General features: G+C 36.2%; 2 protein-coding genes across 2 annotated transcripts in view; both read right to left on the minus strand.

The window, feature by feature from the left end:
• LOC119083481 (xaa-Pro dipeptidase) overlaps positions 1-9,755 on the minus strand; it is a 91,427-nt gene extending 81,672 nt beyond the window's left edge. Inside the window, exon 1 of the mRNA XM_037193206.1 lies at positions 9,618-9,755. The gene's annotated coding sequence lies outside the window, so the exon portion shown is untranslated. The remainder of the gene's footprint in view (positions 1-9,617) is intronic.
• A 9,687-nt stretch (positions 9,756-19,442) lies between these two features.
• Positions 19,443-27,455, minus strand: LOC119083475 (sterol regulatory element-binding protein cleavage-activating protein). Its single transcript, XM_037193194.1, has 9 exons — positions 27,080-27,455; positions 26,636-26,927; positions 26,225-26,575; positions 25,595-25,769; positions 23,401-25,521; positions 20,524-20,692; positions 20,275-20,462; positions 19,857-20,211; positions 19,443-19,793 (listed from the first exon to the last, which is right to left on the minus strand). Exons 2-9 carry the CDS (start codon positions 26,794-26,796, stop codon positions 19,615-19,617), a joined length of 3,699 nt encoding a protein of 1,232 aa, XP_037049089.1. The 5' UTR covers positions 26,797-26,927; positions 27,080-27,455; the 3' UTR covers positions 19,443-19,614.
• Positions 27,456-27,488: the final 33 nt, after the last annotated feature.

Below are 27,488 nucleotides of genomic sequence, written 5' to 3' on the forward strand. Positions count from 1 at the left end.
AACAATGAGGCTGATCGTCGTTTGTGTTTTGATTTCTGTTACCGTGGCTTTAGGTAATCATGTCTTAAATTAATTTTCAAGTGTTCATACAAAAATGCAATAAAAATGTTCAAGTGATGGTATCAAAATTCTACCAAAATTTTATTCATTCATTTCATCAACGAACACAATCATTGTTGCAACATAAAATGAAAAGAAAAATAACAATCCCAGGGTTGAAACGAACGAAAATTTAAACCCTAGTTTAATCAAGAACGGATATTGTTGACCCAGAGAAAACAACTTAAATATTTGACTACGTGCATGATACAAATTGATCATATGCAGAAGCCTTAAGTATGGTCAACAAAAAGTACTCCGTGAGAGAGCAAGCTGTCAAATAAACAAAGCAAAAATTGAAAAAAATCAATTTTGTCTCTCATACGAAGTACATTTTTGGTAAGTGGAAAACAAGCATTAGTAAATTGAGCAACTTGTCTCTTGATATAGCCGTGTAGCCATGTTGTTTAAATTACTTTGGTGTGTAATTGAATTGATGGACATAATAGATTGTGAAAATTGTTATCGTCACTACCGCAAAAATCAGCGATGGCAATGCCTTCGAGTCGGTCTTTTGAGATACGAAATTTAAAAATCAAAATCATTTGTTAGGAAATTTAATTTTCAATCACATTGTCCTTGAAAACATTGTTCGGTGAAGTGATAGATGTGACTGACTTGCATGCAGCGTCAATCATTGAGAGTCCTGTGAAATAGTGCTCAAATCCACAATCTATTTTATGTTTTTTTTTGTCAATATGTAAAATGTAATAGTATTTTCCTATGCTGGTGCATGTAATAAGGCTGTTACATGTATAGGCAATAGCCTTTACATCACTCGCATAGGAAAACGTTATACTACACACGGAAAATAAAGTGATATCTCGTATCACGATGAGTAAATGTACCTCGGGCTAAAGCCCTCGGTTACTTTTACTCATCTGGATACGAGATATCACTTTACTTCCCTTGCATAGTAATGTACTATTACATGACTAGGGATAAAAAGATGAAAAGTAGAGTTTTCGTGTGAATTTTGTTGATCAGAGGCGAAGCCGAGGTCATTAAACACACGAAAACGAGACTTTTCACTTTTTATCCCGAGTTATGTAATGGATTTTACATGCTAAGGACGTCGAAAGAAGTGCTTGAAACTTGAAAAGTACGGTTTTCGACGCATGTAGCATGTAAAATACTATTACATGACTAGGGATTAGAAGATGAAAAGTAAAGCCCTAGGGTAGGGAGGGAACGACTATATTACCTCCCTAGTAAAGCAATAGTACATTACTTCACGTGTAAAGTATGGCGTTTTACTTTACGAGCGAGGGAAAGGGTCTTCACTAGTGAGGGAAAGGCTACATTACCTCACTAGTAAAGTAAAGATTATTGAAAATTCGAGGTGCATTTGGAAGCTTCGATAGTACTGTAACATTCGAATGCGCTTATGAACCTCGGTTCAAATAACCCTCATTCTCATGTTCCAATACTCTCTCAACTCACAAATACAACTCGAATTTTTAACAATTTAAAAGACTATTTTGATGATTTCATGATAAATTCAACAGCTATGGAAAGAACGTTATCATATGCTTATGTCTGAAGCATCTGAACAAAAGAGTTCTGAAAATTTCGGAAATTTGAATGAAGAAATTGAGCGATCACTTCAAATTTATTACCACATACGCGCGGTGTTCGGATGTCAAAATTACTTAACTAGAAGAATAATTCTAAAATTACACTTCTGGTCTATGTTGTTGTCTCGTTTTCGCTTATGTAATAAAATAGAGTCACTATCACTATCAGTCTCGCCAAGCCTAGACTTCTTCGTGACAAGTGTGTAATATCAACACTTTCTGTAGCAAACAAACTCTCGGCTCTCTGTGTCAAATTCACACCTTATTTCTTTGTATTCTAGAAACACTATTCTACATTTTGATTGACATGTAAATTCCAAAGGCTACTTGATTCTTTCACCACCTAATAAAAGTAGTTAAAATTTCTAGACAATCAGGCGATCGTGCTACGAGAACTTTCGAACGGACTTGGCGAAAAACTCGGTGCAGACACGGTAGATGGTCCTCATGTAGAGCATAATATGTCATCAGAAGGTAACAAATTGATTCAGAAACAAGGCGATATTATCAGGAAATTCGTTGATAATGAAGTGATAGCCAAAAAATTGAGACATTTTGACGTTGTGGTGTTCATAGCAATAGCAACTTTAATTATAAAATTTATATTCGGTTTGGTAATAAAATTTCCATTTTTTCCTTAGACTTTATTATTTTGTGTACCGAATTCATTGAATTGCTTTTGTTTTCCTATCCAATTTGACACTAGTCCCTGTGTAAACTTTAGATTATATTCTTCTTCTTTTCGAGTGTCTTTGAGTGCAGGCGGAGAATGTGTCACCTATATCAGTTGTTTTCTATACAACTTGCGTCTCTTACTACTCTTTTCAGGGTTTTGGAATAATATTAAATAAATCAGTAATATGAAAAAGCGTAAACTCTGTAACCAATCATCGTCATGGTTCGGAATGGTCGAACGGCATCAACGTTTGCTTTTTTTTGTTATTGTACCTGTGACTCTGTATTTTTCCACATTTCTTTACAACATTATTGCATTAGCCTCAACGACCTACAATTAAATAATTTTCATATTTAATCATTCAATTATCCGTGATCATGTGGATATAAAAGAAAAAATGACACAGTTTTATCTAGCTCACAATAAATTTTGAATTTCCACACACATATCAATGCGTATATAGCGCGCGCATATGCTTGTAAAGTTTATGTTTGTTGTGCTTATGTTTCAATTAAAATAATGAATGTAAACAAATGAAACTGTTCAATGCTACACGTCTCTCGTCCCTCGTCTCTGTATAAATACAGTTTTGAGTATGCGAACCGATTTGTTATTGGATACATTTATTTAGGACGTTTATCGTGGATGAATGCAATAATTTAATCATTTTAATTTCAAATTTTAATTTTAATATCAAATTGGAAGATGTTGCAACAAATTTGTTATTATTAGGTGCAATTAGGGCGCTGTTTTGCATTCCTACATTGTTACATCAACTGCAACACAAACACAGGCTTACGATTAACATACACACACGGAATTTTGAAAACCGACACATTTTATGTTTCTGTGTTTTACTTGAGTTTTTGATTTCCCCATATAAAAATGCATGCAAAATTCACAAAAAATCAATAAACCACAAAACACAGAATGTGTCGGTTTTCAAAATTCCGTGTGTGTAACTATTGATATTCATTGGACGTTTCTCAAACCACTAATTACTTCGCCATACTCCCGATTTTTCGCAGAAAATAATATAACGAAATATTACACAAGTGATACGTACTGATTTGAACTGAGAGATATCATATTATAAACTGACGTTTAACGGTAAAATTAACGTTTACCTCGAAAATTAACGTTTACCTCGAAAATTGACGTTTACAGGTAAAATTGACGTTTACAGGTAAAATTGACGTTTACCGGTAAAATTGACGTTTACCGATAAAATTGACGTTTACCGGTAAAATTGACGTTTACCGGTAAATTTAACATTTACTGGTAAAATTGACGTTTACCGGTAAATTTAACATTTACTGGTAAAATTGACGTTTACCGGTAAATTTAACATTTACTGGTAAAATTGACGTTTACCCGTAAAATTGACATTTACTAGTAAAATTGACGTTTACTGGTAAAATTGACGTTTACTGGTAAAATTGACGTTTATTGGTAAAATTGACGTCTATCGGTAAAATTGACGTTTACTGGTAAAATTGCGGATTGACGGTAAAATTGACGTTTACTAGTAAAATTGATGTTTACCAGTAAAATTGACGTTTACCAGTAAAATTGACTTTTACCAGTAAAATTGACGTTTACTGGTAAAATTGACGTTTACCCGTAAAATTGACATTTACCGATAAAATTGGCGTTTACATGTAAAATTATTGTTTCCCGATACACAGTTGAATTCAATAGTAAGAATTTGATGGTTTTTTTTCGACTCTTGAACATTTTCATAATAATCAAGGATTTGTGATCGGGTTATCTGGAAACCATATTTTCTAAGATCTTCGTTGAATTTTGGATGAACATTTTTTTCACGATTTTTCGGTTACATCATCGATACAAAAACAATATATTGTTGCTTCCGATCATTTACTTAAACATCATCAGCATCACAAACACAGACCTAAATACATTCCAAAAGCGGATTTTACAAAAAGAATAATTTGAATATCGTCTCGATCTATTTACAAACTATTGTGCATTTTATCACGTTTGTTCTGTTTTTTGTGATGCTGATGAAGTTGAAATAAATTAAATAATGAAACGTCCAACCATGACTGTTTGTTTGATCGCGAAACTACGGAAAATCCCCAAGATAAAAACAAAGTTTTTTTTCGGAAATGTTTACCACACTATTGAGGCGGTTGTATTCAAATCAACATGGTCCTGTTGTACTTTTTAGTTTAGAACTGTTATCTGCATTACAATTTCATTTACACTTTCCAAACGAATGCGTTTCGTTTCTAGTGATTCATATGAGTTGTTTATTTACATTCCATTTTCTAAAACAAAGTGAGGAAACGGACGCGGAAACGGGAAATCCGAAAGTCAATTTGGAAAGAAATAATAAAAATGGTAGGTGCTGCAGTAAGTGCGTTAGAATTGAAATGACCATTAAGCCACACATGAATCGCATAAGTTTAAGTTCTGTCTACTTCCAGCATAAATGCATTGTTTGTACGTAACGTGCGTACATACTAGTCGAATCAGATGACAAAAACAGATATCACGCAAGAAATTGGAGAGGCGACATTTCTACACAGTCAATATCGCCAATATCGTTTTTTGAACGATAGAATCGTTTTTTACTGATACACTTACTTGGATAAAGTTAAAGTGTGAAAAACTAGTCAGATAATTCGATTGGTTAAATCTCGACTAGCAAGACCAAGTCAAAAAAACTCAGGCCAAAACGTTAAAGAAAAATTGAATGATTAAAAATTCAGCTGGGAACCTTTAGCATGTTTCAACAATTTAAAACATAAAAAAAATATTTTTTTTGATTGAAATCATTCATTCTAATCAATACGAACATATACGTCAATCTCTCATAAATATTCAATGTTCGAACGAAAGTTTCGTACCATTCGAACCGGACAATGTATATATAATACTGTGGTGGCCACAGCCAAAAATATTTCGCATTAAAAAGAGACACAATCACGATGAGCTTTGTTTTTATATTGTCGACACACGTTCAGAACCAAGAATGTTTGGAAATATTCTTTTAGCATTTTATAACCTTGAACGGTTGAACGGGCATTTCCGGTAATTGAACCCAACAAAATGTGTATGGTTCAAGAAACCCAAAAGCTGCTTTATAAAGTTAAACAAGAAACACGTACGCAAGAGTTAGATTTTCGGTTGGATGTCCATATTTTTGTATTGTTTTTTGTTGCTGCTATTATTGTTGGATTTCGTTTTTTTTTGTATGCCGATGGATGATATAATATACTCTCATAGCTTAATGAACGATCAATTCATTGAAGTCAGCAAAAGTAATTGTAAAAAAAAATTATTAATTGGAGACACCTGCAAATCGGTTTTTTTCTAGCTGTGCAAAATCAAACCAATTACACAACTCAATTCTTTTTGTATTATGAGCGCTATATTGCTTGCCCATCCCGTGTAACGAGGAAATACAAGTCGGCACAAGTGATTGTAAAAAAAACAGTGGAAAATAACATTGATCATTAGATTGGTATCCCAGGTGTTATTAGTCCAGATTTCACGAATGATTGCAAATGGTGATTTCATATATTAACCATGAATCCGAAAATCTATACATAGAATGCAGTCGTGAATCTATAGATCACGAAGAAAATCATTGTAGGTCGTTAGGATCATGAGCCATTCCAATTTTAAGTTAAATAGTTTCGTTTCACGATCATGAATGAAATTTCCATTTAACTTAAACGGGAATAGCTCATGATCTAGACGTCCTAGAATTGTTTTCTTTATTCGTGATTTAGAATCCGGACCGAAATGTACCCATAGCTTCTCAGAATCATCACTCGTGTTTGAAGTCGAGTAACGTTGATGTAAGCAATGGGTATCCTTGGTAACCAGGGAAAGGAAACGGGAAAATGACTAGAGATCAATAAATGGACTGAAATCTAGAAATAACTAGAAATCGGGAAATTACCAAAAAACGGAAAATCGGTCCTTGCAATCGAGATCGAGAAAACTGATTGGAAAACTAGAAAATCGTAAAAATAGCGCAGGAAGTGAACAGGAATTAAAATGATTAGATGATAACACGTGAGTATACAACCAGACGTGAATCGAGATCTTTTGTAGGAAAACAGAAGAAAGCCCTGTCATTGAACTGCAATACTAATTTTAAAAAAAATTAGCTCGCTTCGCTCTCGATTTCAGGCATTAGATCGGTAATCGATTTTATAAACTTTTTCCTTCGTACTCGAGTCATTTCAAAAGAATTGAATTCAAATGTCTGGACATTTACTAGTCGCGCTATTTTTCCTTCATCCAAATTTTTCGCTCGCTCCGCTCATGTCTCTTTGATGTTATGAAGACACATATTGTTTGTCAGTATTATCGAAAAATTATGAAATTATTATGAAATGATGCCATATGTGCTCAGGAGCCATCAAAAGGATTTACATAGTCATGTTGCTTCAGTAAGATTGAAAATAAATATTCTTTACCGGGAAATCTCAATATTATTACCGGGAAAGTTCGAATTTTACGGAAGGCCAGTCATCTGACAAGAACAATGACAATAACAATAATAACAACAACAATATGTTCTGACTAGTGTGGTCTTGTTATAGCAAGTATATCTAAACAAATGAAGTAATAGATTTTGGTAAAATCTTCAGCAAAACAATCGACGTATCAGATTGGATGATAAAACCGTGATAGTAACAGGTCTTAGGCGCAAAATTGTAAGTTAATCTTGATTTGAAGCCGCAACCAATTCTGACGAAATGATTTAGTAAAATCGTAACGATCAAAACAAACCAAATTCAATTTCCTCCGAATATAGCGCACACTCAACATCAGATTGCAAAATGAAAAAAAAATCTCTTTCATTAAAATGGTCTGTTCGTTTGTTTACAAAAATAAATCCGTATAATTCAATCAAAATTGTGTTATGGGAACGCGTTTCAGAGTGTAACGACTATTATTCACTCACATTATTGCCATATACCTATAACACTATACCTAACATAATATTCGCCATTGAAGTGGTCTCATGTCATGCATCTACATTTTGCAGATGTGTTAATGGAAGTGTTTCTATAAGTAGTCGGCCTATGGTAAGTCATTCAACAAAAATGTAGAATCAAAACACACGTTGTGCTATTGGGAGTGTTATTGTTATTATGATGATTATACACATTTATTAAAAAAAAACCTTTTTTTTTCTTCAATTTTAATTTTGTTTTTGTTTCGTTCAAATGGAAAATAAAGTCAAGGAGAACTAATAAACTTACAGTTAATTTTATATGAAAATTGATATTAAATTGTTGCTTAGCTGAATGGAGCAGATAAGATTACGAATTCTGAATTCACATTTTTTCTCTCCCTCTCTCTCGTCATTTTATGTGCCATTCTCCGACAATTTATTTCTTCATTTTTTCATGGTAGCTTGTTGATAAATTGAAGACGTTGACGTGCATCTCGTAGGATTACATAAACACAATTCTCTAAATTACGTGTGCAAAGAGTATATGGCGCTATTCGTATCATTAGTCAACAAAACTATAAATTCCAAACGAAAACAAGAAAAACACACTTTGCTACGACTATACTGAGAGTGCATTGACTAGGTAAATGTGTGTACACAAACCGGGTAAACAATCTCTTACGTCTGGAGTGTACTGGATGTTATTGGCTTACGATCGTACAGGTTTCCCTATGACATTGTTGCACCATAAAAGAAAGTTGATAGCGAATTGCGACAATTAGAGTCGTTTCTAGGTTTTACGGTTCCATGAGTTCCAAGCTCGTCTTCTCAATTACTAGACTACAATGTTATTAATGAATGGAATTCTTAATTTGTACACAAACGTAAAATGATCTCTGTAATTCCTAACAAATTGGATTTGAGCTGTTAAGCACTTAGCACAAGACGTACGGATTGTTTGGGCATAGCGATGCATCGGTGCAATTGAGGTTACCTATGGGTTCTTTCATTGCATTCACTGTTAGGTCTTAGGGAACTCTTAAATGTTTGCTTGGCCTCTATGACAAATTTTTAATGGTCCAGCAAAAGACTTGGAGAGGTGACAACACTACACGGTCACTATCGTCAGGAATATCGTTTTTTGAACGATGGTATCGTTCAAAAAACGATATTGTTTGTTGGACGATAATATCGTCTGAAGATAACATCGTTCCTGACGATATTGACCGTGTCAAAATGTCCCGTCACCAAAAGCTTACGTAAGCAAAGCTAAGTTGACCAAGCTTACTTAAATGACTTACATAACAAATGCACCTCTGCTACTCTGTGCTCCAATTCCAACACTTCAGAGATAAACATTTGACTTGCAGATAGAGCCAAACGATTTCTGTGTGCGCGGCAATCCAAAATCATATTTTTCATTCATTAATATCATTGCAATGTTAAATTGTCAGAAGTAGGAAAATATATGATGAAGACACATCAAACTGAAGTTACATCATCCATTCGGTCGATGCACATTACGTTATTACTATACGTATTGCACGTCTTTATTTTCATTGATTTTTTTTTAACTGTGTTAGTTTCACACACCTCCTTTTACTACAAGTTATTGCCGGTCATTTATAAAAAAATATAGTTTTAGGTGGAGTACTCTATCATTGAATAGTAAAATTAGCGTAAGACTGATGTGAACCGCCTGTCTCGTAGTAATAAATTGTTTGTCAGTTTTATCAGCTAGTTGTATTTAGTGTAATGGGAAATCTAATTTTATATTTGACAACGGACGCAATTCATTAATTTAAATGTCTCATATGAATCAACTGAATGTACCGATCCGTCATGCACGGACTTTGGTGAGTATACAATCCATTTGACATCATTTTTATTCTTATTAGAAAACCTAAACATGGATTTTGTCCATCATCAATACCAAACATTATATACTGCGACATATCCGATCCCGGACAGTCGGGACACCGATAGACACTGAAGAAGAATATTAGTCATTATCCTGAATAATTCAGCAATTTTGAAGGTTAGAAATGTTATGGCCCCTATTCCACGAACACTATTCTAGACGTGCACACACTTCTGGCCGAAGGACATTTAGGTAAAATACATATCCGGAGGATGTAAATCGATGTACCGAACCATTATTGATTCGAGTAGAATTTCCGGAACTATCTCGGGCGAGCCACAAATGGTAGTGGATACAGCGAAGGATGAAATTTATGGTATGTATGGTGTACGAATACATACAATTGTAGCGCAATAATGATTCTAAATTGTGATTTTCGATAATAATTTGATTGCTCACCTTTTGATAAATAAAAATTTCGTGTCGCTGGAAGCAAAATTCTTTCAAATCACAACAAAATATCACAAAACAAATCAACTGAAAAGAATACGTTTCAAAAAGTGCAAAGTGCGAAATCATGAACTGTCAAAACAAAAACAGAAATCAGAAACGATGACAGCTGTTTCGTATTAGTGATGTAGAAGAATGCGATTTCGTTTTATTGTACTAGATTTAGTACTGATGGTCATTATTGAAATATTTTTGAAAAGAAAATTGTTTTCACTCACGGTTTTCATTCTTTGATATTGGGGAACGTCAGATTGTTCGAACAGAAACGGAATGTTCAACACGAACGGAAACGCAAACATTTATTCTTTGGGACTATGTAGCTTTGCCAAAGAGAAATCGTTTGTGTTGGACATTCTGATAGGTATTGTCGATACCGATCCAGGCAAAAAAAGGTTTATTAAAATCGGGTGAGTGGACCGTGAGTTAGGGGGTGAAAGGCTACTCGGCCCTAAGTGTATCTTGCAATCTTGCATATAAAACTCGAGTAAATTTCATCCAATTTTCCTAATTTTTGTTTCATTTGGAAGGTAATCGAAGGCCAAATGTTAACAAAATTTTAAATTTGGCTCCTCGGATTAAAACCGTAACTAGGCCCCAAGCCTCTCAATAAATTAAAATTTAATTTCAACTTGAAATTTATGTTACATTTGAAAGGAACGTCGTACGGGGCTTCGTAATTGCGCTATTGCGCAATTTCTAAGATGTACACAATTCATAAAAATTTGACTTCAACTACATTTACGGGCGCAATAGGTTTACGTTCACGCACTAGGGTCACGAACGCAATAGATATACGGGTTCGTAGCAAACTCTCCGATTGTTCTGACGGTTCGTTAATAACAATTCTTTGGCTAATAATATTGAAATGTCACAGTTTAGCACACATCAGAAAAATGTTTTGCTTCGTCTTTAAATGTAACAGTCAGGTTGATGATCAGATCAGAAATGCCAGATTCAGGATAAAATTTAACCTTCACCGAAACGGGTTTGGAGATTCATATCCCTCAACCATTCATAAGTCTTCATTATTCCAATATCTGGAACTCAAAACCCTATCCGGGCTTAACAGATCCGAAACTTTTCGTTGGCAACATGACTTAATGGCGTTATACAATTTTTTAAACGACCATACCTTTGGACCCATTTCGATAAACGTCTTTTTTCCTGGAAGCTGTCAACATTTGTGCCCTGTATAAAGGTAATCCAACCAATGTTTCGAAAGATGTAGTCATTTAAAAAATTGAAGGAAGCCCTTTAGTCATGTTGTAGACGATTTGTTAGTCTGAAAGTCTTTAAACTCGATGTTCTAGAAGTATCGGACTATGGTAACTCCCGACGGGTCGTAAATTTTTTAGAGAACTCCTTTCGTTGGATTAATCGAGGCGCCTGTGTCACGTAAACTGGCTCTGTGTGATTAGAGGTTATAAAGATTTTAATTTTGTAGAGAATCGAAAGGTGGCTTTGGGGTCCGGTAACCGGTAAAAATACCTTTTTAGTGTAAAACTAAGAATCGCTTTGATTTGAGAATGAAAGTGACTTTTTCCGGATTTCTTTTTTGTTCGAAAGGCTCATCTACATTTAATGTAAGAACTATTTTTTTAAAAACAAAATGGCGGAAATAGGGTTGATCGCCAGAAAATTTCCATTTTTTGCACAATTTCTGGGAATTTTATCTTTCGTCATTGGAAATATTTCATTTTTTGCACATTTTCTGGGCATTTTATCATTCGTCATTGGATTTTATCTTATGCTATTGGAAATATCCTATTTTGTTCACATTTTCTGGGAATGTTATCATTCGTCATTGGAAAATTCCCATTTTTGCACATTTTCTGGGAATTTTGTCTTTCGCTATTGAAAAACTCCACTTTTTGCACAATTTCTAGTAATTTTATTATTTGTCAACAATTTCTGAGAATTTTATCTTATAAATTAAGATTGGCTCACCTAGTTTGTGTATATTACGTAGGTGGAAGCACGGGGTTTCAGGGGGTTTCGAACATTTAGTTTTTTCATATTGCAGATATTGCAGTGTCACATTCTGTCCAAGATGTGACATATTTGCAAGGTATTGGCCTTTTTCACAAAGTATAATCAGCGTAACCTTCGTAAAAAGAATCTTGAATCTGACAAGAGCACGTGTGCCAACGTGTAAAAAACAACGTGTTCAAAAACCCCTGCTGAACCGTGGCGATCCTCTTGTCAAACGGACAGTACATAAACAAATTCCATCATTTATACCATTGGAAAATTCCCATTTTTTGCAAATTTTAAATAGGAATTTTATTTTTCGTCATTGGAAAATTCCCATTTTTTGCACAATTTCTGGGAATTTTATCATTTGTCATTGGAAAATTCCAATTTTTGGCACATTTTCTGAGAATTTTTTTTTGTCATTGAAAAATTCCCATTGAGTATTTTATCTTTTGCCATTGGAAAATTCGCAGTTTTTGATTTTCTGGGAATTTTATCATTCATCATTTGAAAATTCCTATTTTTTGCACATTTTCTGGGAACTTTATCTTTCGCCATCGAAAAATTCACATGTTTTCTCGAAATTTTATTATTTGACATTGAAAAATTCCCATTTTTTGCACAATTTCTAATAATTTTATTATTTGTCAACAATTTGTGAGAATTTTATCTTATCCCATTAGAAAATTCCAATTTTTTGCCCAATTTCTGGGAATTTTATTTTTCGTCATTGGAAAATTCCCATTTTTTGCACAATTTCTGGGAATTTTAACTTTCGTCATTGTAAAATTTCTGGCAATTTTATCTTTTGTCATTGAAAAATTCCCATTTAGAATTTTATCTTATGCGATTGGATATATCCCAGTTTTTGCACACTTTCTGGGAATTTTATCATTTGTCATTGGAAAAATTTCCATTTTTTGCACAATTTCTGGGAATTTTTTCTTTCGCCATTGTAAAATTTCTGGCAATGTTATCTTTTGTCATTGAAAAATTCCCATTGAGAATTTTATCTTATGCCAATGGAAATATCCCAGTTTTTGCACATTTTCTGGAAATTTTATCATTTGTCATTAGAAAATTCCCATTTTTTGCACAATTTCTGGGAATCTTATCATTTGTCATTGGAAAATTCCCAGTTTTTGCACATTTTCTGCGAATTTTATCTTATGCCATTGGAAATATCCAATTTTTTGCACAATTTCTGGGAATTTTAACTTTTGTCATTGTAAAATTTCTTGCAATGTTATCTTTTGTAATTGAAAAATTCCCATTGAGAATTTTATCTTATGCCAATGGAAATATCCCAGTTTTTGCACATTTTCTGGGAATTTTATCATTTGTCATTAGAAAATTCCCATTTTTTGCACATTTTCTGGGAATTTTATCATTCGTCATTGTAAATATTTTGGCAATGTTATCTTTTGTCATTGAAAAATTCCCATTGAGAATTTTATCTTATGCCAATGGAAATATCCCAGTTTTTGCACATTTTCTGGGAATTTTATCATTTGTCAGTGGAAAATTTCCAGTTTTTGCACATTTTCTGGGAATTTTATCTTATGCCATTGGAAATATCCCATTTTTTGCACAATTTCTGGGAATTTTAACTTTCGTCATTGTAAAATTTCTGGCAATTTTATCTTTTGTCGTTGAAAAATTCCCATTGAGAATTTTATCTTATGCCATTGGAAATATCCTATTTTTTGCACATTTTCTGGGAATTTTGTCTTTCGCTATTGAAAAACTCCACTTTTTGCACAATTTCTAGTAATTTTATTATTTGTCAACAATTTCTGAGAATTTTATCTTATACAATTGGAAAATTCCAATTTTTTGCAAATTTTATATAGGAATTTTTTTTTGTCATTAGAAAATTCCCATTTTTGCACATTTTCTGAGAATTTTAACTTTCGTCATTGTAAAATTTCTGGTAATTTTATCTTTTGTCATTGGAAAATTCCCATTTTTGCACATTTTCTGGGAATTTTATCTTATACAATTGGAAAATTCCAATTTTTTACAAATTTTATAGTATTTTAATTTTTTGGCATTAGAAAATTCCAATTTTTTGCCCAATTTCTGGGAATTTTATTTTTCGTCATTGAAAAATTCCCATTTTTTGCACAATTTCTGGGAATTTTATCATTTGTCATTGGAAAATTTCCATTTTTTGCACATTTTCTGGGAATTTTATCTTATACAATTGGAAAATTCCAATTTTTTGCAAATTTTATAGTATTTTTATTTTTTGTCATTAGAAAATTCCTATTTACGCCAATTTCTGGGAATTTTATTTTTCGTCATTGAAAAATTCCCATTTTTTGCACAATTTCTGGTAATTTTATCATTTGTCATTGGAAAATTTGCATTTTTTGCACAATTTCGGGGAATTTCATCTTTCGCCATTGGAAATTTCCCATTTTTTGCACAATTTCGGGGAATTTCATCTTTTGCCATTGGAAAATTCCCATTTTTTGCACATTTTCTTGGAATTTTATCATTTGTCACTGGGAAATTCCCCCTTTTTGCACAGTTTCTGGGAATTTTATCTTTCGCTATTGAAAAACTCACACTTTTTGCACAATTTCTAGTAATTTTATTATTTGTCAACAATTTCAGAGAATTTTATCTTATGCCATTGGAAAATTCACATTTTTTGCAATATTTTTAGAAATTTTATCTTTTGCCATTGAAAAATTCCCATTTTTTGCACAATTTCTGAGAATTTTATCTTATGCCATTGGAAAATTCCCATTTTTTGCACATTTTCTGCGAATTTTATTTTTTGTAATTGAAAAATTCCCATTTTTTGCACATTTTCTGGGAATTTTATCTTTTGCCATTGGAAAATTCGCAGTTTTTGCACATTTTCTGGGAATTTTTATTTCATTTGAAAGGTAATCGAACACCGAATAGAATGTTGTTAAAAACAAAAAAAAAATGGGTCCTTGGACTAAGGCTACTCGGCCCAAGTGTATTGTGCATATAACTCGAGTGAATTTCATCCCTTTTTCGTAATTTTTGTTTCATTTGAAAGGTAATCGAAGCCCGAATAGAATGTGGCGAAAATCGTTTCAAATTTGGGTCTTTGGCCTGAATGTGGTGAGAAAAACGTTTTGAATTTACCCTAAGGCCCTAAGTGTGTTTTGCAAATAACTCGAGTAAATTTGATCCGATTTTCCTAAGTTTTTTTTCATTTGAAATTTAATCGAACACCGAATAGAATGTTGTTGAAAGTTTTTTTTAAATTTGGGTCCTGGGACTAAGGCCGCTACTCGGCCGTAAGTGTATTTTGCATATAAAACTCGAGTAAATTTCATCCAATTTTCCTCATTTTTGTTTTATTTGGAAGGTAATCGAAGGCCGAATGTTGTTAACAAAATTTTTAATTTGGCTCCTCGGATTGAGACCGTAACTAGGCCGACGCATTTTCCACAGGTAAAAATACACCCCTAACATGACCAAAAATTGAAATTCCAGAAAATGACAGATTATTATAAGGTATGATCGGACACTTGACTGGACTACACAAAAAGGTGTTTTTGATAGAATATCAGCACTAAAAGCACGCTAGGGGTATCTGGATTGATATTCCAAATTGCAAAGCCACTATGAGCAAATCAACACCAGGCAAATAATAAATATCTGTTATCTGATAGCCGATAGCTCACAGTTAACATTGCAATTCGAAAATTTGGTAGTTGGTAGCTGACTACCAAGATTATTATTGACTACCAAACGTAATTTTCGACAGAGATGTTTAGTGTTGAAGAACTAAGCACCGACTGACGAAATAATTCTACTTGCTCGCCTATTTATAGACAGAAAATTTGGTAGTCTTTAGTTTTGGAAGTCAGTAGTTTTGGTAGCTGGATTGACATTCAAAATTGCAAAGCAACCATGAACATATCAACACCAGGCAAATAATAATTGTTTATCTGATAACCGATAGCTCAGAGTTGACATTGTAATTCTAAAATTTATTAGTTGTCAGCTGAAGATAGATGATCTGATACGACGATAGCACAAAAACCTGAACCAATTGCAATTTCACACTCATTGGAAGCTGCAATGAACATTTCCCTACAATTACAGCTTATTTCCACAGAAATTATGAAACGATCTGAATTAACAATAATGACTTAGGTCACTGAGGTCACGCAGATCGCCATTTTATTAGATACGCGGGAACACACCACTTCTGATAATATTACATATAAAAACGAGCCGTCAGAACAGTCGGAGCGTTTGTTGCGACTGAGCCCCGTACGAACCTGTACTGCGCCCGTAAACGGGTGTTAGGGAATCTCGCGCCGCGTCATTCACAATAACTTACAAAGTGACATCTTCCTTATACAAAATGTGTCAAAATGTGAATTATTGTGAATGACGCGGCGCGAGATTCCTAGCAACCCGTAAACGTCGGTAAAGTAAAATTCTTATGAAATGTGTAAGTCTTAAAAATTGCGCATAGCGCATTTACGAAGCCCGGTACGACGTTCCTTTCAAATGTAACACAAATTTCGAATTGACCTAAAATTTTATCAGTTCTCGGACACAAACTTATTTTTTTTCTGCAATTAACGTATTTTACCTATATATAAACAATTTACTGATAAATATGCTAGTATATAGCTCAAAATAACTATTCATATCGTTATATAGCTCAATATAGCTGTATATATTTATATATAGATATCCTTATTTGAGATGATTGAAACACCCCACACACATAACCAATCACTTCCCACTGATCAGTGACTTTGTAATTATCATTTTCACCGATTTATGTCGTTTTTACAAAAATCTAAAATGGCGGCCGACTGCCATTTTGTTAGCAGATGGAAAGTAGAACGGCTGTTTTACATTCGTTAGTACCTTTCAAACAAAAAAAATATCATGAAATTCAGTCAAAGTTTACTCGAGATATTAACAAAAAACACCACCTTCAATGTACGGCCGAGTAGCCACATATAAGCTCACTCCAAGAGACCTAGGTCACGCACCGGTGAACCGAATTTCATAACCCTTTTTTCCCTGTTGGTACGGTCAATACCCACTTCATCCTTCTACAAAGTATGCAGGGAAGGAGGTTGGTTTGTTTTAACTGAATTCATCCTTCCACAGATTGTGTTAGGAAGGAGTTTGGTTTGTTCCAACTGAATTCATCCTTCTACAAACTATGTAAGGAAGGAGTCTGGTTGGTTCCAACTGAATTCATCCTTCTAGAGATTGTATTAGGAATGAGTTTCGTTTGTTCCAACTGAATTCATCCTTCTACAGATTGTGTTAGGAAGAAGTTTCCTTAGCTCCAACTGAATTCATCCTTCTACAAAGTATGCAGGGAAGGAGGTTGGTTTGTTTCAACTGAATTCATCCTTCCACAGATTGTGTTAGGAAGGAGTTTGGTTTGTTCCAACTGAATTCATCCTTCTACAAACTATGTAAGGAAGGAGTCTGGTTGGTTCCAACTGAATTCATCCTTCTAGAGATTGTATTAGGAATGAGTTTCGTTTGTTCCAACTGAATTCATCCTTCTACAGATTGTGTAAGGAAGAAGTTTCGTTAGCTCCAACTGAATTCATCCTTCTACAAAGTATGCAGGGAAGGAGGCTGGTTTGTTTCAACTGAATTCATCCTTCCACAGATTGTGTTAGGAAGGAGTCTGGTTTGTTCCAACTGAATTCATCCTTCTACAAACTATGTAAGGAAGGAGTCTGGTTGGTTCCAACTGAATTCATCCTTCTAGAGATTGTATTAGGAATGAGTTTGGTTTGTTTCAACTGAATTCATCCTTCTGCAGATTGTATTAGGAATGAGTTTCGTTTGTTCCAACTGAATTCATCCTTCTACAGATTGTGTTAGGAAGAAGTTTCGTTAGCTCTAACTGAATTCATCCTTCTACAAACTATGCAGGGAAGGAGGTTGGTTTGTTTCAACTGAATTCATCCTTCCACAGATTGTGTTAGGAAGAAGTTTCGTTTGTTCCAACTGAATTCATCCTTCCACAGATTGTGTTAGGAAGGAGTCTGGTTTGTTCCAACTGAATTCATCCTTCTACAAACTATGTAAGGAAGGAGTCTGGTTGGTTCCAACTGAATTCATCCTTCTAGAGATTGTATTAGGAATGAGTTTGGTTTGTTTCAACTGAATTCATCCTTCTACAGATTGTGTTAGGAAGAAGTTTCGTTTGTTCCAACTGAATTCATCCTTCTACAGATTGTGTTAGGAAGAAGTTTGTTTTGTTCTAACTGAATTCATCCTTCTACAAACTATGCAGGGAAGGAGGTTGGTTTGTTTCAACTGAATTCATCCTTCCACAGATTGTGTTAGGAAGAAGTTTCGTTTGTTCCAACTGAATTCATCCTTCTACAAACTATGAAGGGAAGGAGGTTGGTTTGTTTCAACTGAATTCATCCGTCTACAGATTGTGTTAGGAAGAAGTTTCGTTTGTTCCAACTGAATTATTCATCTCAAAAATCTCAAATCGTCGGAAGTAAAAAATATTGAATATTTTTGTTGAGATTGTGGTCACGACTCAATGTCAATGTATTTCACTAAATCTAACGAAATAAAATTTTGGTTTGAAAAGCATGTTCTTTTCAAAAGAATCTTTTGATAGTTGAAACGAAAGATTAGTCAATGTATGAGCTATTTGCAGTCGAATGGTCTGCTAACATTTTGAAATTGGTAGAGATTAACGTTAGTTTTTCTTAAAATGTGAGAGAACAACATTTTTCATTGCACTTTCAAAGTGCCACTTTGGCCAATGACTATTGTCTTTCAGTGCGAATGGTCTCCTTATTATAGTGTAGGTGTAGTCGAAATATTGAAATAGAGACTATTTTCATTGGAGCTTTCGTTGATTGAATCACATAAGTTTTCAGTCCTCATAGTTTTGTGCCAATAGTCACATTATAATATTGTGGCTATTGGCACTTTGTGCCAATAGTCTCTTTCTTATACTATGACTATCGGCGCAAAGTGTCAATAGCCACACTATGATGAAGAGACTATTGGCACTGAGTGCCAATAGTCTTCCAATAAGTTAACGTTTCACTTTACCGGAGCACACAAGTTAGTGGTAAGACAGACCGTTTGAGTTAACTTTTGGGCTACTTTAACGTTCATGGTGCATTTGGCAGGTATGTACAGGTCTCAACTACAGCCAGAAAAGTTTCGAAAGTGATACATTTAGCTTAACCCGTGATATTAGGTGAAAAGTGAGGTCATTACACAAATGAACTTTCTTTATAAACAAAATTAATGTTTTCTGTCGACACCACTCTGCTTTCAACTGCTTATTACTCGTCAGGGGTGCATTTTACGCAACACAAAGACTATTTCCTCCGAAATTACATGCAATAACGGAATTACCTTTCTAACGACGCCGCACACGATTTTGTACGTAGCCGGAGAAATTTCCATACTGAAAGTGCATGTTTTCTACTTTCGATCACCTCTCGCTAGGCGCATAAGCATCGACGATCGACGAATTTTCAAACAAAAAAAAATGGCTCCTATCGACCCATACCTACCTAGGAATATATAAAAAGGTCCACTGAAAAATGTGTCCGACTTCGACAGATCGTTTTTCAAAAGAATCCCTCAAATAATTCCGAAAAAGTTTTGAGTTTTTTCTGAATTTTTCGACACTTTTTCAGAACTATTCAGAAATTAAAATTCCCGATTAAGACAATTCCACCGTTTTTCTAAGTTACACCGAGGTGGAAAAAGTGCAACAACTGTCGACGATACGTTCCACGTTCAAATGCGAAAAGGAGATTTAAAATTGTTTTTGTTTTTATTTTTCTAAAAAAATCTTATTAAATTCCATAAATTAACTAGGGCGGTCACTTATACAAAAATATACAAAAAGAAGAAGAATTGTGGTTCACAAAGAAATATTTTTCAATTGTTAAAAAAACACACACATTGCCTTCCAGCAATATTCAACTGAAACGCGAACCTAATCCCGTTTGTCAGCTATCATCGGAAATCGAACGATTCGCAGTTCATTTCCATAATCACAAATTACTGATCCGGATGCAGGCAGTAATATTTTTGGACAAAGCTGCAAATTAGCACAATCTAATTTAACTTCACGCGTAGGCTCGGCGGTGCGAACGTCCCAGACAATTAGTGAACCTTTTAAAAAACAAAAAATTTGAAATTCCGAACCGAAACTCTTTTGCTCCACAATTTCATTACCTGATTTTCCAGTGACTAACAGTGATGGTGTCAGCATCAATAGGCTTGTGTAAATGTGTGTGATATTTATCGTATTTAACAGATGTCCCTGGAACCGTTCCCATATACACAGTCGTTCATCGGCTCCCACCGAAATAACATAACTTGGAGCGCAGGCTAGCGACAAAATTGCCCCATCATGTGCTTGAATGCTATACATACAAGCTCCAGTCAATAATTCCCAGACACACAGTAGACCATCTTGTGATCCACTACCTCCGGTGTCCGGTTGAAAATGATCAATGAATAGACAGGTTATTGGTCCACAGTGGCTATGAAGTGTGTACAGTAAATTTCCAATGTCTGCTTTGAAAACCTGTTGGAAAATCCCGCATGAAAACACATCTCACACACCGCACATTGTGTAACCGGAACTTACTTTTAAAGTATGATCTTGACTACCCGTAAAAACTATACCATCGACAACTTCCATGCACGTGATGGATTGTTGATGACCTAAATTTTGTTCTTCGAGAATGCACCTCAGTTCCTCACCCGCATAAATCGAAGAATTTGTGAATTTACTATGATTAGATGGGCTACCCGTCGATCCAGTACGAACATGAGCTGCAATGTATTAATCAAATGATCAGACTGACCTCGATAACTTTACTAAATCAAATCTTACTTCGTCTGTAGGCGGTTGTAAATCCCCAGTCAATGTGTCTTCCCTTGTTGTATGTTTCGAGTCGAAGAAAATCTATTCGACCGCTCAGGCGTGCTGCTATAACACGATTTCCAGTCAAGTGTACATTGGTAATGCCGTGCTTGTGCTTTCCCTCGCATTCGTAGATGCACTTAAATTGAAATGAAAATTAATTAGCTTTTCTTTGGATTATAAAGACTGCGAAAAGTTTGGTTTAGTTAAAGGCTACACAAATCAAGAACTTCTTCAGGTGCTGGTATTTTGTTCATTAAAATAGATGGGAGGAGTTCACGAGAAGAAATAATATTTTTCACTACATAGGCCAGAAAGTGGTCATTTTCTCACCTTTAGGTGAAACTTCTGGATCCTTTGTTGTGAAAAATGTTGTGTTTACCTCGGGAAAAAGTCAGAAATTGCTTTTTCAAGAGCTCTTCAACAACTTCAACTTCAACAACATCCTCGAAATGATATTTCCGACTTTTCTTCCTTTGGTGAACAATAGTCACTTACATCCCAAGGACTGAAGGCCAAAAGTATTTTTCCATGTATCGAATTTTGTAGGCCTGCTAAGAGAACCGAGTAAAGTTCCGCCACTCGAAATGGGACATGTAATTACTTTCGGTTCTCTTAGCAGCCCTTCAAATAACTATTAAATGAAACCTTGACTGTGACTTTAATTCCAATCTGCCAGTTCAGTAAGGCGCAATTTGAGCGCACTTAAATTAGAGACTAGAGAGACTCCAGAATCAGATCCCACAGGGATGTCCATTGTTTCCTTCGTCAAGGACTCAGTAGTGGATTCATAAATGTCGTGCAAAATCATCAACAGAAATGTACAAGGTCAAAGATAATACAGGTGGTTAACAAAACAAAATCCAGAGCGTAGTACCACAATGATGTTAAAATGCAACAATAGAAGTTCCCATTTCGATGTATCTTAGATGATAGTGAAACGATGCCGAAAATTTGGTAATTAGAAAATAGAAAAATTCCAACTGAAGTGGAGGGAGGTGCGGGAAAACAGGAAAAGTAGGAAAATATGTAGTTTTGCTCGCCAATAACTACTGACCGACCAACCAGATTTTTTGAGCGAAATCATCCAGAGATATGCTTGAAAAACTGGTGAAAAACAGGCAAAACAAAAACACTGTTCCGGTAACTTGTCCCCAAACTTACTTCTGTCCAGTTGAGTCGCGACAACGTTCATACGCTTTGAAGGTTGGGTGAGCACGCAAAACCGGGTTAAACAACGTAAAACTCACAATTGTTTTTTATGTTGGGTCTCAAAACAGTCAGCGTATTTACCTGAATCCCATCGGAAACAGGCAAATGCGACGAGACGAAACAAAATATTTAATTTTTAGAATTTCTAGTCTGTACAACAGTAGCTATTGGCGAAAAAGCAAGCAAAACTGCATATTTTCCTACATTTCCTGCTTTCCCGCACCTTCTAGCCCGAAGAGAATCGTCTTTTCCTGACACCCTAATTTTATAATAAATAGGAATCAGAGCCTGTCTCCGAAAATTAGTTCAAACAACTTGTAAAATGGTGCGGCAGTGAACTTAAATGACAGGATTTACGGTCGCCGTCTGTTACCTTCCGGTCTATCGTAAAGGATGTGAAGCAGAAACTGAAGAAAACTCAAGTTTGATTTGTTCGCTGAGAGACCTCACGAACAGCCCTTTAGAGTCAATAACAAGTGTACTCTGGACCACAGGCTTAACGTGACTTCGATTCGAAGTATGCAAATACTCTCTGGGAGGAAGTTAGGTATTTATTGACATCTCGCCTAAATGTAGGCTAGACATTATGCACATAAATTCATCGGATTACGCCATACGAGTCACTCAGTGTTAGGGTGTAGCGTTTTGACGAAAGTATTTTGTTTTTTAAGGCCTGCGCGTAGATTCGATGCAGCATGGTCCACTGAACACGAAAATACCAAAAAAAAAATTTGAAGTTCGAAGCTCCCATGCGCACTTCTGAAAACCGACTTTTTGGTCTTAAAGCCATAGTGAGATTAGTTCTGCCGGCTGTGTGGAAAAATATATCTTAGATGTCATTAATTAATCGTAGAGACCGTGGCTTCAATTTGGCATACTTTAAAATAAAAAAAAAATTGAGTCACCGTTGAACAATTACAAAAAGTGCTCTCGACCATGACTTTTTCAGATTTGTTTTGGATTTAAAGCTTTCTAAAATATGTGACTGGAAAGGAATATAGTCGTGCCATAGCTCATTTTAAAGGGAATTTCAAGAGCTTTCAAACGAATATAGACTCGACGTAAAGATTCACCGGGTTGCAGATTCGATGACCTTCTAGTGTGTAGAAAATGGTACGAGAAAAGCCATATTTTTTTAATTTGTCACAGAATTTATGCAAAAACGGTTCCAAATTGTTCTCAGTATTGCTGGCGTTGTCCTTACTAGTGCGAAAGCTAGTGTGTTGTCCTTACAGTAGCAAAGTCATTTGTAATGGGAAGCCACTGATGTCGCGCGACCCCTTTATGTACCTAATTACCCTACAGTAACAGCAGACTTTCGAAAAATCAAGAAATGTTTTTTTTCGTTTTTTGGGTTTTGGAGCGAATTTTCCCCTTGAGGGGTTTGTAAATTTTCCTTGTTAAATATAAAAATCCTCAGGACGTTGCAGCTTGCATTGAGACACCTCAACCATACTCCTTACGGTCTTTTCTAAGTTCCCAAACATTTGTCGACTAAAATTTGATACAATTTTTGCAAACGTGAAACCTGTTCCAAGATTTACTTACAAAGAAGTGCTAAAAATGTAGTACAAGCATGGCATGACCGTGGTCACCTGGTGTCGAAGTAAAGTTTTCAATCTCAATGTAACTCACCTTCAAATTGCCGGTAATTCCTTCCCAAAATTCCAATCGTCCATCTGCACAGCCGATCACAATCAAATAGTCCACATAATCCAAACACCAAATCGGCGACAAATTTCTGTCTTTTTCTCTTAACTTAGTATTAGCACTTTTTACACTAAACATCTCCTTGCTTTGATCATCAACGTTCACGGACCGAACTCTTCCAACGATCGCACTAAAACTATCGTCCAGTGACGACTTTCTGTTCATTTGAAAATATTTGGCCCGATCAATGTTCAACATGAGTTCACCATTGTTCCCGTCCCACACTTTCACTTGACCTTCCAGACATGAACTAATTACCACTTTCCCGTCGGTGACGAGACATTCGATGCGATGCGTGTGCCCTTTGATCTGAATCGGTACGCCCTCCAAAATGCGTTGAGTATTCAAATGTTGTGTATCGGTATCATTCCAGCTGGACCGCCATTCTGCATAGTTTCGGGTGCAGATGCAACGATAAAACACCACCATAGTGTAGGTCAGCACGAATACGCTAATTGCGCACAGAATTGCTGCCAGTAGAATTTCCATCGGACTTTTCGGGTAGAGCGGTCGATTTGCAGTGTGCATCATCGGTGCCTCATTCGGATCCGTATCGATGAAATCAATTGGATCCAATGCTACAGCTAAAGCCTTCCACTGGAAATGCATCGCCGGCTTCTCGTCGTTATTTCGGATACGATATGCAACTTCTGGCGGCACGATGTGCGACAACCGGATCGACGGAAGAATTGTGACATATTTGCCGCTCATCGACAGATTGTATTGCTTCAGAATGGATGACCAATGGAAATTGGACAAATGATAGTTGGTGTCGAAGTCGGGATGGGCCAGCTTATGGATTTGTTCGGTTAAATTGAAGGGTCCGTCTTCCGCAAAATGAGATTTCGAATGGGTTGTGCCCTTACCAGCCAACGGCGTGTCGAAGAGCGAGTGAACGCTCTCATTTTCGTCTTTGCGGAACATTTCCGGCGAACCGAATTTATTCGGGATGTCGCTGTCATTCTGGCGTATGTCGAAAATGTTCTCGAATATCTGCGAGTTGTAGATGATCGAAAAGATCCAAAATATCATCCAGATCATGAAGGCACGCTGGAAGAATCGCGTTCTTGCCCAAAAATTGACGACGCGCAGTCGTTTCGGGATTTTCTTTTCACCGCCAGCCGTTCCATTCGCTCCGACCGATTGCTGTGAATCCAATGCCGTCAGTTTCGGATGCGATCTGGAGCGATTGATGGTGAACGAAGATGTGATCGTTGAATTACGGTATTGTGGCCGTCGTGTCGCAGCGTCATTCGGTGGAGACTTGTGCATGCCGTTAAATTCCATTCGCTTAATATCCAATGCCAACACCGTCGAGAACAACATCATTTGAAGGAAAAAATCGGAGATCAGTCCAACGATCGCGAAAATGCAGAACTCCTGGATAACCGGAACGAACGTGGCCAGGCCGATGGTCAATATTGTAATTTCGGTGAGCAGTGTCTTTGATATTGACCATCCTTCTTTGCTGAGACCTTGAGCCACGCGAATTTTCACGTCGAACGTATTATCGGTGGAAACGACGCTTTTGGTCAGCACCAAAACATTCTCCAATCCGACCAAAATCACTAGGTACTGGAACATGCCGAAATTGACGTTCCGAATAGTTAATCCGAAAAAGAAGCACAGTCCCAGCGACATCATCAGACTGCTGAGCACTGTTATCACTGCACTAATCGCCAGGAATAGGCGCGATCTTATGACGTCGATTTTACGCACTGAAAAGTACACGTAAATGAACAGGATGATGAATGCGACGAACAGCGGCATAAATTCGAGCAAATTGAATTCACCCGGATAGTAGATGTACGTAAACGATGAGTGCGACGTTGCGACATCGTCCGGTTTCTGATGCAGCGGATAGAGCGTCATCAGTTTCTGCTTCAAGGAACTCAGGTATTTTTGATCGTTTTCTCGCAACACTAAGGTGATGGCGTATTGAATGACTCGAGGCCGGTTTCGGATTGGATATCGTTTGAAACCAGCGTCTCGCAATTGCATTCCCAACAGCATATCGGCCGTAGATACTTTGGATTTGTGTAAATTCTGCGAGATAAAGAAATGTGATGAGCGTATGAGCAACGCGCCCTTCCTGTCGAACATTTACGACGGAACTTACGTGATGTTGAAAAATTGTGTTCAGTAAATTTGTGTCTCGGTTGAATGTGGTCAGGCTCTGTTGCCAGAAATTGGCTGGTGATAGAATCAGACAATTGTATTCCGGAAACAGTGACTCTTTGGTCGATCGTTTCACATTTTCCACGTGCAAACAAATGTGCGCTAGTGTCGTTTTGCTGCAAACCAAATTACGGATCGTTATCAGTCGAGGGGGAAACTACGTGAGCAAATACTGGGATAGATGCTATTTGCTATTGGTACCGATAGATGCCAACAGACACCAATAGAAGGAACGGCAATACATGCGAATAGTCACCAGTATGCGAGTTCATCGGCATGTATTGACGTATTAACCGGCTATTGATGTCTACTGGTGACTGTCCAGAGAAAGAACTACGCGGGAAAATACATGACGGGTGGATTTGCTATTAATAGACACCAATTGCCGTCAATAGACATCAATTGCCGTCAATAGACATCAATTGCCGTCAATAGACATCAATTGCCGTCAATAGACATCAAATGCCGTCAATCAACACCAATGGATGTAGATGGGACAATATTTGTTCGTGTAGTTTCCCTCTCGTTATCAGTGTCCACCCACACAGAGTTAAATTGTTCGCCCACTCACCTCTCCTGGTCCTCATGATTCCGCACAATTTCCAACAATTTGAAAATTTCGTTCAACGGTCCCCGGAAAGCATCAGTCAAAATTAAATCTTCCTTCCAGGGCAACACACTCGATCGCAACACAATCTGCTGCACATAGAAGAACGGTTCGGAATGTGCCCATGGAAATGGTGCTTCTAACGTAAAATTGTTCAAATTGAATATGTTCCGAGCGGTGCCGATGGTCTCTGTGCTGCTGCTACCACCACCACCATCGGTGATGGGCGTTTCTTCGAAAAGATTCGTTGGCGAATTGGGCAATATTAATTTGGTCGGTATGGTTCCAGGCAATGGAATGTTGAGAAGTGGATAACTGAAAGTGGATTGATGGGGTCAGGAAACGATTCGTTGATGATTCATTGATCAATATTACCATGACAATAGCACAACAACAATGGCAATGCTAGTGGCACATGTCGGATAACTGGATAGGAATAAACCGTGTCTGTAGTACCATTGAGCTACCCTGGACGGTAGCTCATTTTTTTGATCTTTTCCAGCCGAATTGTCAGACGAGTTTGTATTTGGCATCATTTAAATGTAAATAAATATTTGTACTTTGGATGTAGTCTCCGCTTAGCGTAACGACAGATTGGCTGCGTAAATTTTGTACTTTGATATTGTCCAACTTAATTCACTGTTACCGGCTGACATGTTTTGGTTTCCTAATCGGAACGAATAAAATGCAATCAATTCAACCAGAATTCGTTATAATCACAACTGTGTGTGCTCGGTTGTTGTTGATTTGAACGCCGAACACACGACAACAACACAACCCATACACAACATTCCGTAAATGTATGGAGCGGAACATTACCTTCACGTCTACACGCAATCAATTTTGATTAATATTTGTGAATCTGCAGCTTCGATTCATCTGGTAACCGAACGATTTGCGAAAATATGTAAATTGGCGATTCCAAGGCACTTATATAGATGTGAGTTATACGGGATGAGAAATATGTTGCGTGAATCTGTTTTCGATTCGGACCGTTTCAGTCGAACAGTAACGAATAATTTACGTTGATTTGTCGTCGAACGGATGATGAAATTGATCAATGTTAAAAATCAGCCGAATTTACGCGGTTTATCTGTTTGGCGTGCGTTAATTAAAATTTCTTTTTCTTGCCTTTCGTGGAAAAATATACACACACGTTTTTTTATTGCTGATAAATAAATGGCCTTTGCCCGCTGAAGTTGACAACGAAATGCATAGCTGTCATATA

The sequence above is a fragment of the Bradysia coprophila genome, unplaced genomic scaffold (genome assembly GCF_014529535.1).
Source record: "Bradysia coprophila strain Holo2 unplaced genomic scaffold, BU_Bcop_v1 contig_687, whole genome shotgun sequence".
NCBI lineage: Eukaryota > Metazoa > Arthropoda > Insecta > Diptera > Sciaridae > Bradysia > Bradysia coprophila.

Coding starts and splice junctions, on each gene's coding strand:
- LOC119083475 (XM_037193194.1), bottom strand. CDS start 26,796: ATGATGCCAAATACAAACTCGTCTGACAATTCGGCTGGAAAAGATCAA. Junction 26,576..26,635: donor GTTGTTGTGCTATTGTCATG/GTAATATTGATC, acceptor ATCCACTTTCAG/TTATCCACTTCTCAACATTC. Junction 25,770..26,224: donor AATCATGAGGACCAGGAGAG/GTGAGTGGGCGA, acceptor TTTGGTTTGCAG/CAAAACGACACTAGCGCACA.